The 14,761-nt window shown below is 42.7% G+C and overlaps 1 protein-coding gene across 1 annotated transcript in view; it reads left to right on the top strand.

Annotated features, from left to right (window-relative positions):
• Nucleotides 1-14,761, top strand: part of LOC138259654 (disintegrin and metalloproteinase domain-containing protein 33-like) — a 371,113-nt gene that overhangs the window by 318,693 nt on the left and 37,659 nt on the right. Inside the window, exons 15-17 of the mRNA XM_069207553.1 lie at nucleotides 1,713-1,818; nucleotides 4,784-4,988; nucleotides 6,740-6,817. Coding sequence (XP_069063654.1) covers nucleotides 1,713-1,818; nucleotides 4,784-4,988; nucleotides 6,740-6,817 — 389 coding nt within the window. The remainder of the gene's footprint in view (nucleotides 1-1,712; nucleotides 1,819-4,783; nucleotides 4,989-6,739; nucleotides 6,818-14,761) is intronic.

Genomic DNA, 14,761 nt, shown 5'->3' with positions numbered 1-14,761 from the left:
ACAATCCTGCTAAAGTTTTATTGAAGGCTCAGGCCAAACCGATATTGGAGACATACCCCACTCAGTAGTACACGCGCCATTTCTACCTTCCAGTGCATGGATACAAACTCACCTTCAGGCTGCACTTCTATCAGAAATCTAGATCTGTTCTCAAGAGATGCCTCTGGTATAGCACAGCTCTCACAATGTGAGTAATTCACTTCACCCCTAAACGTCTGAAGGCATCTTTGATGCGAGGGTGCCCATCCTGTACAACCAACATAAACTCTCATTACGAGTGGATGCTTGTTAGGTTTGATATTTACTGCATCTGCTAAATAACAATACAACTGACTGCATTATTTAGCTGGTACAGTAAATAGCACCTATTAAAATGGGGAATAACATGCAGATTTTGGTGCTTACCTTACCAAAAATGCATATATCCTAGTGTTTACTGGACATTTTTTCCACAGTAGATTTCGACAGGTTTACCCTGCCAATAATGTATCTGTGAATGTATTTTTTATCTCACCCAGTATTTAAAGGATGTTATAAAATTAACCAAACTCATAATTGCAATATGTGCAGTAATATGAGTTACATTACATATCAGAATTTATCACACCACTTATAATAAGGGTCCCAGTGCCCTAAAGATTGGGCCTCCAAAGAAGGTTTAGTTAGACACAGATCAGGGTAAATTTCCTATTTCTTTCTTGTCCTGCTTGAGAAGCCAACTTTGCCAAATACCTACATTTTAAAAAAAGAGCTGCGTCCCTCAGTTTCTGAGGAAATGCGAATCAGTAAGTGCGTTTGTCAGCTTTCTTCCTCTGTGGACCCGCTTGCTGACACTTTTTTTTAAATTTCATATGTTCTTAGTGTTATCCAAACTAAAAGTCACATCCTGAATGGAATGCTGAGTTTCAAGCAACCAATCAACATGCTTAGAATGCTGGCACTACTGTTGATTGGCAGCATTCAAAGTTCAGGGATGGTTTGAACCGAGAGGCAAGAAGTCTGTTTTGGGTATGTGTTTGGTGAGATTATGGGGAAGGGTGGTAGAGCCTTATTGCCCAAATGCTGTCAGGCATTAACCCGTTATTTGCCCTTTCCTTCATTACACACCTCTGCCTTTGGATCAGGAGCTTAAGTGTAGGGCAGGCAATTAAAATCAATGTTTTATGAATAGCTTGTTAACTACTGTTAATTGGGGCATGATTATATTGTGAGCATCACTGGAGACAGTGGCATTGCATATGGGTAATATTGGTATATTAATAGGCCATTGCTAGGGACATACCTGACACTTTTGTAGATTGCACTCATACCCCCCAGTCTGTCTGGGCTAAGCTACATAAAACTGTAAAACATGCAAATCCCTTTGATATAGAAATCCCGAAAGTAGCTTGTTATCTGCAGGGAAGCATATTTAAATTGCTTCAGCCTCCTAGACTCTACAAATATGCATTATAACATGTTATTATGGTTTTGATGAAATTGAAAGTTCTAAGTGATATTTTTAGCTCGTGCTATTTTTGCTATAGTTGTAAATCATGATCCCAGGTTTTCCGAAGTTTAATGGCAGAATATGGTGAAAACATAGCATGCATTTCTCATTGCATTGTGAAAAATCGCCCACTGGTTTAAGCTGGTTTCCAACTCCCAAATGTTGCATTTGTTAGTGCAACGAGAATGAGTTTGTCTTACGTCTGTTCTCACTTTCTTTGCAGGTGCGCGACCCGCGCCTGATGCGTGTTTTCGAGACGTGAACGCAGCCGGAGATAGCTATGGCAACTGTGGGAAACGTGAAGGACAGTTTGTGAGGTGTGACAAGAGGTGGGTAGCACAAAGCGTGGGTTTGTGTTTTTTCTGTTTGACGGCACATCCTGCCCTGAAGCAGCAGTGTCATGAAATACATCCACTTAACCACATAATTACTTTTGGCACCAAGCAAATTAATTAACAGTAATCAAAAGTGTTAAAATCAGCCATAGGTGACCTCAACCCAATATGAAATGTGATCACACATATCTGATCAAATATATTTTAGAAATGCATTTGTTTTATACAAAAATATAATCTTGCATTTACTCAAAATGCACCTATTTTTGCATTAAGTCCCGGCTTGCCGTTAGGTCTCATCTATGACACAGGTTTTAGCTCTTTGGTTGCCAAAGAATGATTGTTGGCTATACCAGGTGCTTAGACTTCATTTTCACTCTCATTTGCTTTCTTCTTATTTAATGTCTGTCCTTCCTCTTCCTAGTTCTTGTTATGTTTGTCCCTCTAAGGGAGCAAGTCTCTCTTTCCCATACTGTTGAATGAACTGACTTGTATCCTCTCACTCTTCAGATTTAAGGACCTACTTTTTAGGGTCGAGATTGCGTCGCATGCGCTTGCGAATGCGTTTCACTTGCGAGACGCTTTATTAGGGTCGAGCCTGCGTCACATGCGCTTGCACATGCGTTTCGCTTGCGAGACGCTTTAGGAGTTAGAAAAGGACTAGGAGCCCCGTCCAAGTCACGTCTCAGTCTTTAATTGGTTTGTGGGCTTGCCTTTTAAAATCTGCTTGCTTTCATTAGTGGAAGGCACGCATACGTCATGCCTTTTCCGGTGGTTAGCCCTCCTCGATAGCAGCAATCAAGTACTGAAAACCTGCGAGGCTTGCTGTTTCCCGTCAGGTTTGTGTACTGCTTATTATCTTTTTTTCGCAGCGCGTTCTCGCTTGGAGATGTCGAGCGTTTTGGATAACATTGACCCTGTTACATAGTTAATTGCACTTTTGACGGTTACGTAGATAATTGCTCTTTTGCCGATAGGTTTCACTACGAGTGAACTGTAGCAGCGCGATCACGCTGTTTTTTTCTATTTAATGTGGCAAGAAAAATCCAGTAGGGAGTTTACAACTGCTAATAGCTTTAACTCTGAGAAATGCGAGACCCTATTGCATTGCAAATGCTTGTTTCTCTTTGAGAGTGCATTTGTTTCCTAACGCTCTTGTGTGTTTCTGCGTTCTTTCAAACACCCACCTCCACTCTCTGTGTTGCACTGTCCTTCAAGTGTTGGTCTTTCTCTATTCCTCCACCTAGTTTTATTTTTACTTTATTTCACCCTGCTAATCCACTTATTCCCTGGATCCACTCTTCCATTTCTCATCTCCCCTCATGGCCATTTTCCTTTTTTTATTACCTTGTTTTGCAGGGCCCAGCTGCTTTTACTGGCTGACGGACGGGCTTAACATTTCATGTTTTTCCTCTATTTAGAGGCGTCCACCATCTTAGGTCGGTCAATATAAAAAAAACTGAAAATGGCTTCGGTGTCATTCTGTAGGCACGTGTGTGCATGGTGATGCATGTTTGCGCATATGTCATAGCCCCTGCAAGCGCCAACAGAATGACGCAACTGGCTACAGGAGGCTTGTCCTTTGACCTTTTCCTTTTTTGCCGTGGCTGTCCAACATCTTAAAAAAACAAAAATCAGTTTTGACAGTGCTGCACAGTACAGGCAAAAAGCAGTGGCATAATAAATAGGTGTACAAGGCGTGACCTAGTGGCTTTGCCAATGCTTGTTTTTAGTAATTGCATTTGTTCCTTGAAAACACCCCCTTGGCATTTTATGAAGCAGCTTTTATTTTATGGCAAATAAACAATTGCATACATACACTCCTCTTCTCCATCACCAGTACTGTGTTTGCATCTCTTTACCACTACTGTTCGTCCAAGTGTGGTGTGGGTTGAGGAGGGAGATACAGACATGCAACATAGCACCTAGCCTTCCAGCACACAGCTGTGGACAAACCCTGCGTCCTGAGCATCAGGAGTCAGTGCTCGTGAGCGTCAGGAGTCAGTGCACAGCCAATACTGAAGGGTACAGGCGAAGAACTTAGAATGGTATTAGGGCACGCAAGCGTATACGACAGGGACATGCTGGTAGGTACAGGTGAAGGTACATTAGCTGATCATGACATCCTGTCCGCTAGGCCGTACCGGTGTTCCATCACAATATCAAGGATAGCATACAGTATGACCAAAATATTGCGAAATAAATATCAAGGATCAAAATATCAACAAGGGAAGCATATATAGGTAAGCATATGTTTATTATACTTAACTAAACAATCATGTACCTTGACAATATATATATTCAAGGTATATAGATCTGGAGTTAAGAACAGTACATCCGTTCTTACCTATTTCCGCTTAACTTTAGGATATCTTGGCTCTCGATGATAAGGCCTCGATTGTTTGGCCCCACAATATTTTTCCCTCAATATTTTGACATATAGTCGTCTGTGAGAGTAAGGACAATAGATGGAATGCTCGAGGCTTTGAGACTATTTGATGCGTCCACTGCTGCTAAAAGTGCAATTGCGGCCCTGTCCATGTCTTTCTTCATGAGGATAAATGCACCGTCGACTACCCTGTGAACTTTGAGCTTGTCAGCACTAGTACCTGAGCTCAGTTCTAGACATCAGCATTATTTACTTGCACACACATCTGACATGATTAATAGGTCTCTGTATTGCATTGCATTGCCTGAAATGCAAGCTGTTGGTACTAGAATGGACCTTTTGGTAAAGTTGCATTTGTTTTTGGTGCGTCAAACGTAAGTCTAACCTGCTGAAGTTCACATAGGGCTGGGAATCATTTTTTTATGTTGAATATGTAATTTTTTATCTAGTCTATTTTGTCCAGTTTAAGGTTACAACACACACATGTAATTAAACACAACCTCAATGGGAAGCGTTGACTTATGTAAACACGTAGAATAGGTTTATTCTCATGTATCCCTCTTCTTTCAGCAATGCCAAGTGTGGGAAGATCCAATGCCAGAGCAGGGCGGCCAAACCAAAAGGCCCCAACACCGTGGCCATGGATACCACCATTCGCTTCGAGGGTCGCGAGGTAAAGTGCCGTGGCACGTACACCTACACCTCGCCGGAAGAGCAGGGGGATCTGCTGGACCCCGGACTTGTGCTGACGGGTACAAAGTGTGGTCCTGGAATGGTAAATGGATTTAATTTCCTCCTTTTTTTCATTCAATCTTTTTTTTTCATTTCATCCTTTTTTTTTTGCCTCACCTCTCATTCCCTTCTGTGCTATTTCATTTATAAAGCCCACTCTCCCACATTCCCACTCAGATCTGAAATCCATTCCCATTGAGGTTTCAAACACATCTTAAACATTCTATTTCACTGAACCTCCATTAACACTACAGTTCCTCTCCAGCTATGTGCAGTCTTCATGACCACTTCCATTCCCTTTAATGCATCATTCTGTGAATCTAATCGGCAGAATGCAAAGGTATTGCATCATTCTTGGATGTCTACAGCAAGCAAAACGAATGAATCGATGGGCATGGAATGCGCTTCACTCATAGTGCTTAATTTGTAAAAAAAAAAAAAAAAATGGGTGCCAGGGCCCTCGTCACAAACCTATTGCAGCTTGCACCTTGCCATTGCCACGGCCAGTGCTGCCAATGACAGTACTTACACAACCACTAACCATCACAGTGCTACACTGTTCGAGGACCCTAAGCCATACGAATGGCTTGGACAGCAGGTATTAGTTGCTTTTAATGTATGTTTTTAATTACACAACAGCGCCACCATGTGCCAGCTGTCATAAGTACCAGTGTTGACAATTAAGTGCTGATGTCGAGCACTGGAAAACACAGGCTCACGTTAAGCACAATTTGCCAGGCTGCCACCGCCAAAACACTGTTTTGCTTACCTTTGTTCACCAGCTTTGTGAGAGCAGATCTCAAATGTTTAAACCTTTACTGCATATTCTGCTGTACAGTATGCTTATGCAGCTCTTTACAAACGGTACAAATATACACTTTTTCAACATCAACCATGCAAAATAAAACTACTAAAAAGTAACAGTGTTTTACTGTGATGTTATGAAGTGTGAGACTGTGATGAGGGCTTCATGGCAAGAGAATCAGAGTTGAGTTGTTATTGTTTTCAATATGTACATTATAATGCCACATTCTATGTGTCAAACTATATCCCTCTACAGCCACTCTCAAGCTGCCTCAGGATATCCGTCATCAGTTTCTAAATCAATCATAATATGACTTGTCTTTTCAGACATTATTCAGGGCACCATAGTTTCATTCTTGTATAGTAAAGATGCCTGAAAAGACAGCGTTAATGTCTGGGAACTAAATGAAGGAAACACCATGGTTTGCACATGTTGCACCTTAAAGAAGGAGGAACATAATGGAAAAGGCATTGAGCAAAATGGCCACATTTTGTGGATCACCTTTCTTCTTGTGTCTCAGCCTTTCTTGGGCCCATGCTTCCTGGGTCATTCTCTCTGGCTTAAGGCTGGGGATAGCAAGACCCTCATTTTCTATTGGCTGTGGCTATTCTCCATCTCTTAGGGCTGAGATTGGATGGACTGGATGTAGGGACCCGCAGTTCCTCTGGGGCTGATGGCTGAGAGTATCTCATCTGAGGTGGAGCTAAGGGGAGCAGCCATTGCCCAGTGCTGAGATTCAGATTTGTCACCATGGCGAAGGCGCTATCATCAGTCCTGCACTTAGCTATGACTGGGTCTCATCCCAGTATGGTGACTGTAGTGTAAAAACTAAAATCGGTAGGATAAGTAGGGTGTACAGTAATACAGGAAATTGATCCTTGTAGAAGGACAAATAGTAGGGAATTAACCCTTGTAGAGGGACCTGCTAGTACTTTCGTCACTATTTTACTATCAACAACACCCTGTTTCTTTCCCCTTTTGTTTTTCAGGTGTGTAAGGATCACCAGTGTGAGAATGTATCCTTTTCAGAACTGGAGCAGTGTGTTGCCAAGTGTCACGGACACGGGGTGAGTGGCAGCTTTTCCTTCACTTTCCACCAGCTGGATGCCCATTTCGCCCCATTGCAGTCCAGTGGTATAGTCTAAAATTATGCACCTGGAAATTTCATCCTAGTGGTTGGCACATATCACCAATGAGTCCATCTGTTAGAGAAAGTGTCACCTTAAGGATTTTGGGGGCCCTATGCAAGATGTATTTTGGGGAGTCCTATATAGAACAAATTTAATTTTCATTACCCATTGCCTGCTAACTCAAGCCTGCATGATGCCAAACAATATTACATTACATGTTACACATTAGGTCACACAAAAAGAGATGAGTTATATCTAGCATTGGGATCCAACAAATCCATAATATGACATCAGGTACAAATAAAGAGTCAGTGGTAGTGGTAGGCAGAGAGAGAGAGAGCAGTTTAGATAAAGCCATAGAAAACATGGAGATCAATTAGAGGCAACGTTCACTTTCCTAGGGGGCTCCATGGAAGGTCTGGGCCCTGGGCAATTGCCCATGTTACCTATGCCTTAAATTGATTCTGGCTCGAGGTACTAGGTTATAATTCGACACTGCTTCAGCACACCTGCTGCTGGGACACCTTCAGACTAGAGATGAAGAACTGTAAAAAAAAAAGGAAAGACAACAGTTATTTTTTATTTATGCACCACAAATCTGGAACAATGTCCCAGACTCATGAATGTGCAACTTAGGAAACAGTTGAGGCCACACCTCTTCAGACATGAAACTTTTGTTGAAAAGCACATGGGCCACATACCTCTTTAAACAATGAGATAGCATGATGCAGTTGCAGTCCAATTTTGCCTTAGAATTCAGGTATCCCTCCAATCATACCATGACTGTGTCTTTGCCTTGAACTCTGTACAGTTCTCAGAAACATTTCAGTTATGTTTGTGCTTTAGAAGTACCACAAAGTAAATACATAGTAATTCACAAGAATTTAAGAAATTAGCAATTTAGGGCCATATGTACGAACACATTTTCCCATAGACACAGAATGGGCAAAACTGCTTGCTACATCTGGCCCTTAGTTCAATTTCATTTTATTTTGCCTTTCATCACAATTTGTATCCAGATTAACTCTCCATACCAAATACTGATGATTTTAATCATCTTGCTACTTTTCCCTCTGTATGCACACTAAATCTATATGAAGTTAATCCAAGGATCTATGAAAATAATGTTAAGAATGTTTTGTATAAAGTTTGATAAAAAGAGAGAGCACACAATTTTATGTACTTCTAACAGCTTTTGTAATAAGGAAAGGCGCTGACAACTTTAATCTTCCCTTGTAGTTTAAAGTTTTGCAACAGACAATAAAACATGCACACTCCATTGTCCATCTTGATAAATGCAGGGCCTCAAAGCAACAGTAAGTAAATATATGGCAAAAATCCCAGGATCTTAAGTGATGCTGCATGTTAGTTTCCTTGGAGGGCCATAGGGCCTTCCATGTAAAAGTGCCTGTGTTTCAGAGGCTTTCATGCAACTGCGGCCTAGCGTCTTGTGGACCTTAGTCCTCTCCTTAGTTGGAGAACATTGACTTTGCATGAGTGACCTGTTTCCATTGGGTGGGAGACCCTGGCTGCTTCAAGAGTCCTTCATTGTGGTCGGTCAGTAAGGGGTGTTGGTTTCAAGGGGGAACGGGATTTGTCTCTACCTTGATCTTGGGTGAGAGCAATCACAGCCTTAAGAGCGTGTTCTCTACCTTCCTGTGATTTCTGTGAGCGGTCATAGGTCCTGCCCCTCTTCTGCATTGCAGCATATGCAACATGTTTATTTGGGTCGAAGTTGGAGGGAGGGTCTCCTAGGTCAGGAGAACTTGGTATGGAGTGCGTGGGTGCATGGTCCATAGGCTGGGTGGCAAGGCCTTCCAGAAAGCAACAGAGGTCAGCGGGTTCGAGGAAGTCTGTGGATCTGCCATCCTGTGTGATCCACATGCGAGCAGGCTCAAAGAGGCCCAATTTGATGTTCATATTCCTCAGTTGTGGTCGGAGGGCCAGAAACGCTTTCCGTTTCTCGTTAGTTTCTTGTGAGAAATCCACGGCCATTTGTATTTCATGTCCCTCCAGAGAATACAGACCCTGAGTTCTGGCAGCAGCTATAATCTGGCGGGCCTGCTCGTGGTGTAGAAAGCATGCAATGATGGGATGGGGCTTTCCTGCGTTAGCTTCATGGGGGGGAGGCGATGAACTCTAACTGCGGGGAAAAGATGAGGCCAGTGAGTTAGGGTATTAAGTCCCTGAGGAAAGCCCTGACATCTGAGCCCTCCTTGTGTCCTGGTAGTCCAAAAAAACAGACATTGTCCCTCTGACTCCTATCCTCCAAGTCCGTAATCTTTGCACGGAGGACCTGCAGCTCTGAGTCTCGCTCTGGCAGCGTCGCAAATTGGCTTTCAACAGTCATGAGGCAATGGTCCAGGTCTGTGAACTTGTCTTGGAAACAGGCTATGTCAGCCCTATGGAGGTGGATGCCGCGGATAGGTCTGTAATCTTCGAGTCCATTGCTTCTAAGCGGAGTCCCACAGCTGTGATTTCCTGGAGTATGCGCTCCGTGGCATCGACCGAGCGGGGGTCGGCCGGCAGAGCCGCAGAGCTGGGGAGGATCTTAGGCGACCCCATGGGCTGAGGCAACGCAATAGCTTCTGAAAACAGCAGTTGGCGGGAGTGTTTACCTGTTGATTTACTGGTGAGAATCGCCACCCAGAAAGGAGGGTTCTGCAGAACTCCGGAGCGTCACTGTGCCGATGAGGGGACGATGTGGCAGCGTGGGATCTGAGGGTGTTCCTCTGTGCAAGAGATCCGGTGCCAGGGCCACAATTTGTGCACGGGGGGGCAGGGTGAGTGTGTAACACCAGCTACAATCCACTTAGGCAGCCTGTCCTGTTTGTGGGGAACAAGTGGTAGGTGAGGCTAAGTGTCCCACTCTGGTGCCAGAAAACAGATTGTCCCGTTGGCTTCCCTTAATCTCTCACCTGATTGTGACCATAGTATGCAAGACCGTCGGGTGCTTAGCGTAGCTCTCGGGGGTCAGATGGCCGTGCCATTGTTTCCATCCATTCGTGCAGGCAGGCGGGACACGCCTCATGCAGGTGCCAGACCTCAGGAGAGATCACGGTCCAAGAGTGGCCGTGGAGGGGACCAGTGGGTCAAGGTGCCGTGGCCTAACCCTTCGTTTCCGGCTCGACAGACTATGCGGGGGGAAGGGTAGAGGTTGTGCGCTGGAGGGTCGCGCCCCCATCAGTGTGTTTAGGACTCACCGCGTCCCGCAGCTGAACCCATCATCTGGCACACTGTACGTTGTCGCCGTCCCCAGATTGGTAGCTATTTCATGCCCAGGAGGGGGAAGGCGGCCAGTCCACGCCGCAAGAGCCTCCAGCCGCCCTCTCCTGCGGGCCGCTTGGGAGCCCGGGAGGACGTGCGAGCTCAACCCGGGTCACGGGGCTGCAATGCTCCATCGGCTGCAAGCGGTCCCGGGTACTCCCTCTATCCGTTCGGGGAGGGCCTCTCTGTCCTACCCCGGCACAATCGGACCGCCGGATTCAGGCAGCCATACTTCTTCACAGCCAGACCACGACCCCCGAAAATCTGAGTTTTAATCCTGTACAAACAGTTGTGTGAGTCTGGGCAAAAGCAAAGGTGTGCATGACGTGTCAAAACACAAAATCTGCAGCTGTTCTAAATAGCCTGGGATCTGTAATTTAGTTTCACTCAGACCCCCTTGTGCACGTCTGTGCCCAGCACTTCATGAGATTCCCCTCCTGCAATAGAAACATTCTTTGTAAATCATTACATATAATATCGGTTAAACATCTGACAGGTAAATCTGTAAAATATGGAGAAAAGTAAAGTCTGAAAAAATGCTATAGAATAAAATAATTTATCATTCTGAGTATCTCTTGATTTGGAGGACAGTAAATGTGTGCACTTTAAAAATATATATTCATAGTTTTATATCTAGCTATCTCATACTTAGCACGTGGAATTACTGCCACCGTGTGGCTCAAAGAGGAAACTGCAGATGGTGTTATTTACGAACCAATCCTCAAATTACTTCCACCTACATTGTGTTCAGCTTTCTGACTTTGGTAACTTCTCATAGAATTTCAGGAGTAATTCTGTGAGCCAGCACTTGTCAAAGATGCAGATAAATACTGATATGCATATGCAATTATGCACACATTAAATATAGAATTTCATATTCATACCTGTGAGTAACGGAGAAGTGTTTCTGAGTGACATCAAATAGACGAGACAGAACCTTGAGAAAAAACCCAACTACAATTTTAGTTGATGTATGATCCCCCATGTTGTCTTCCCATACACAGTTGAGTCGGAGTCATGAGGAGGCAAAAACTATTTGGTGTCCTGATCTGATGGCCACACACTCCTCTCTGCATTAGCCAGCCCCAATTCCACCCAGCGTGACATATTAAAAAATTACCTGGATGAATGTCTGAATAGGCATGGGCACTCAGATGGTGGAAAGTACCAGACACATGCAGCATCTATCCATTAAATACACCAATCCTAGTACTTTTTTGAGCGCCCTCACATAGAACCAATTATCTCTTCATAAATGTAATAAGTCTGAGAATCAGCTCAGCCTCATGCCTCGTGCCAGAGCTGCAGCCTAACAAGACCTTACGCCATGTTATATTCTCTCTGTCTCCATGGACATATTTTTGCATAGGTCCAACTACTTCCTCAGTAGTGAGTGTCATAATGTATCTATTGGTTGATTCCTATAGGAAGCCAAATTGTAGCACAATGACTCAAGAAGGAAGTTACTTTAGAGTAATGTACATGAAATAATGGCTCCAAAGAATATCCACCATATTAGGACTACACAGGGGATAGGTTAACTTCTGAACAGAATGTCTTTTTTCATTGGCAAGCCCCTTCCTCTATTAAAGTTTGCTGTGGAAGCATTGGATGTTAAACCATCAAGGAAAATATATAAAGATATAGATATTGTCAGTGTATATCGATATGAAGTTAAGTAAACCTATACTTACCTATATATAGACTCACCTTCCCAATATTTTTAGTCTCAATATTTTGGCTCCACAATATTTTTTCCTTACTTTTCTGATGGAATCCCCTGTGGAATGCAATGCCCATATATTCCAAAGAGCAACCTCAATAAACCAGTGCTCTCAATGTGTCATACTTTTTGCTCTGTTCATTTTTACAGCATTGCTTTGTGCACATTTGGATGACTTGTCCAATGTATGTTGTAATCTAACTACAGCTTGAGCCATAAAATAACAAACCATCTTGGAAGGTATGCTGCTCAGACTGTATATCCAGCAACATCAGGTAGGAAGATACTAGGGCTATCATTACTAGTGGCCCATTCTTTTGGTATTAAGAGTGCTGTGATAGTTACTGCATGCCTCACAATTTTTCCCAGGTAGATTTTGGTTTGTGACAACAGTTACCAGGGCACACCAGAGCAGTCCATCAAGCCAAATGAAAGCATACGGTTATAGTAAGAAGAGTCTTGATCATGTGTTGAGAGCATAGTAGATTTATTCTTTCCAAATTGTGACATATCCAAAGAAAAATGCCGACACGTGTTTCGTCATCTAGACTTTTTCAAAGCTGTAAGAGTTATTGTAAGAGAAAAAAGAAGATATAAGTAGTCAAATGTAATGTCACTAACAGGGATTTATGTCTAGTAAGCTTTTCTTCGCACATGCTTCACTAGTTGTTAGAAAACACAAGAGTATTAGGTGCCCACAAAAGTAAAATGTGTATATACAAGAGTGTTCATAGTGTTTGGGCAGAGAAACACTCATGCCATAGGTGAGGAGGTCGAAAACCAAGAGGTGGCATCAAAGGAAGAAAGGATTGTATAAAAGCCATTAAATCGTGTATAAGTGTATACCATACATGGCGTCCCAATCTTAGTGAATTATCAATTGTCATGCATTGTCAGGACAGTTAGAGAAGGTGATGTGTCTATTAGTATTCTAAAACAGGCCCATGTGACAGCAGACAGCAGGAAAGAATGATCATGGTAACTAAGTAAGTCATGCAGAAAAGGAGACATACCTTGTACTATTGACAATATAGTCCAATTTAGTAGAGGATAAGTTGTAATAAAATGTGGCCCTTAGAAGGCCTGAAAAGGCAAGAAAACTGTTTTAGTGTTGTCCATCTGCCCTGGACAGGGACTCTCGTAAGACGGAAAACACCTTATTTGATCGAGTGAATGAGCAAGTAAAATATTTATTAGAACCTTCGAACACATATTATAATAGTAAATGTCAGTATTTGACATTGTTAAATCTTTGGGAAAGGCTGGTAATGCCCATGTGTATAATTAATAGGCGTGACAAAATTGTATTCGAATTGGATAAAATTGTGCTGTTTTGAATATGGAGTTACCCGCACCAAAAAAAGCTATACATTTAGGTTCCCCACTACGGCGGGCATATAATGGTACCAGATAACTGATAAATGTAACAGGCCAACGACGGTGAATAGAAAATGTTGCCCCTGTGCACATAGTGGTAGAGAAAACCTTACCTATTCTGGGGTGAATGTCTTATATTCAAAGATCATTGGCCATGATAGACAGAACTGTGTCTCTCGCGGTTGTCTATGTGAACATCCATAGTAGATATATGTGCCCTTCCGCTAAGGCGAATGAGCCGTTCTGCCTGTTGGGTATTCAATCGTATTTGCGAAGTTGGCATAAATTGTTTGAACTATTACTGGGAGCAATGTTAATTATGGTGAATTGAGAACAGCCCGGAAAAAAAGCATACAAATAATCTTTATCGTAATTGAAAAAATCCAAGCCATGTGAGGAGAGACTCGACGAGGGTCGCCGTAACTTACAGTTTCCGAGCTGAAAGACTATTCCATGCAAGGTGACCCTTCTATCCGCGCATTACAGCAGTGCCTACAGACTCACCTTCTGTGCTGGTGCAGAGTTGTGTAATGAGAGTATACAAGACGCCAACATGCACGTGTGACTCATATAGGGATGCGCAACTGATGAGGTGATAGAAAACGGACTAGTGCGAAGGAAACAGCAGTAGTAAGGCAAAACATGAAGGCCATTTTGTAATGTGTAACATACAATATGGTTCAAGACTTGCTGAAATTGCAAGTGTGTATATATTGATTGTTGAGAGTAACTTACTTATTGTTTACATATTACGGGAGGCAGAAAGAGACCATAAAGGTAAAACATTATTACAGCAAGGCCTGTTGAGTTAATGAATGCAGTCAATTGTGAATGTCAATTAATCTCGTATGACAGATTGTGTAGTTATGACTGACCTGGATTGTAAAAAGTGTACATGTCTATTATTAAGTTTACATTTCTTGTTGGTTGTCAAAACCGTAAGGCACGGAGGAACCACATTTATAAAAACAAAATAGTAGACTAGTCACATAATGAAATAAGATGTGACACTAAAGCCCAACCTATTACAGTGATACATCTAAAAACGTGTTGATACTAATACATGTTACAGGTACATTGTATATCTTGGAATATATACACATTGAGGCATGGAGTTCACATCAGGTCAAAGTATTGTTACAATGTCACAAGGCTAAACACAGAAGTCGATTTAGTCTGACTAAGGTTCTTCATTCATTGCATATGTGCTCTTGTCATTGTACGTATGAGTAGAACCATCAACATGCATGATGAATGCATAGTAGAGTGAAGTTCTCAGTGCATATTCATAGAAACACATAAGTCTTTGTCTCTATTGAGACCTTCTTCTACTGCTCTAAGTTTAATGATCCATTTGCTCTCCATACGTCTCAAAATGAGTGTTTTGTCCTCTCCTCATGGTTGCGTGCCTACAGCATCTATGCCATGTATAGTGATACCTAGAATCTCTTTCTCTCCATGGGTAATGTTGTAGTGTGTGGCGAAGGGATAGTCACTGTTGTTGGTACGGATGA

This window comes from Pleurodeles waltl, chromosome 1_1, assembly GCF_031143425.1.
Source record: "Pleurodeles waltl isolate 20211129_DDA chromosome 1_1, aPleWal1.hap1.20221129, whole genome shotgun sequence".
NCBI classification, from domain to species: Eukaryota; Metazoa; Chordata; class Amphibia; order Caudata; family Salamandridae; genus Pleurodeles; species Pleurodeles waltl.
The sequence above is the reverse complement of the archived record's forward strand: the minus strand, read 5'-3'. Positions and strand labels throughout refer to the sequence as shown.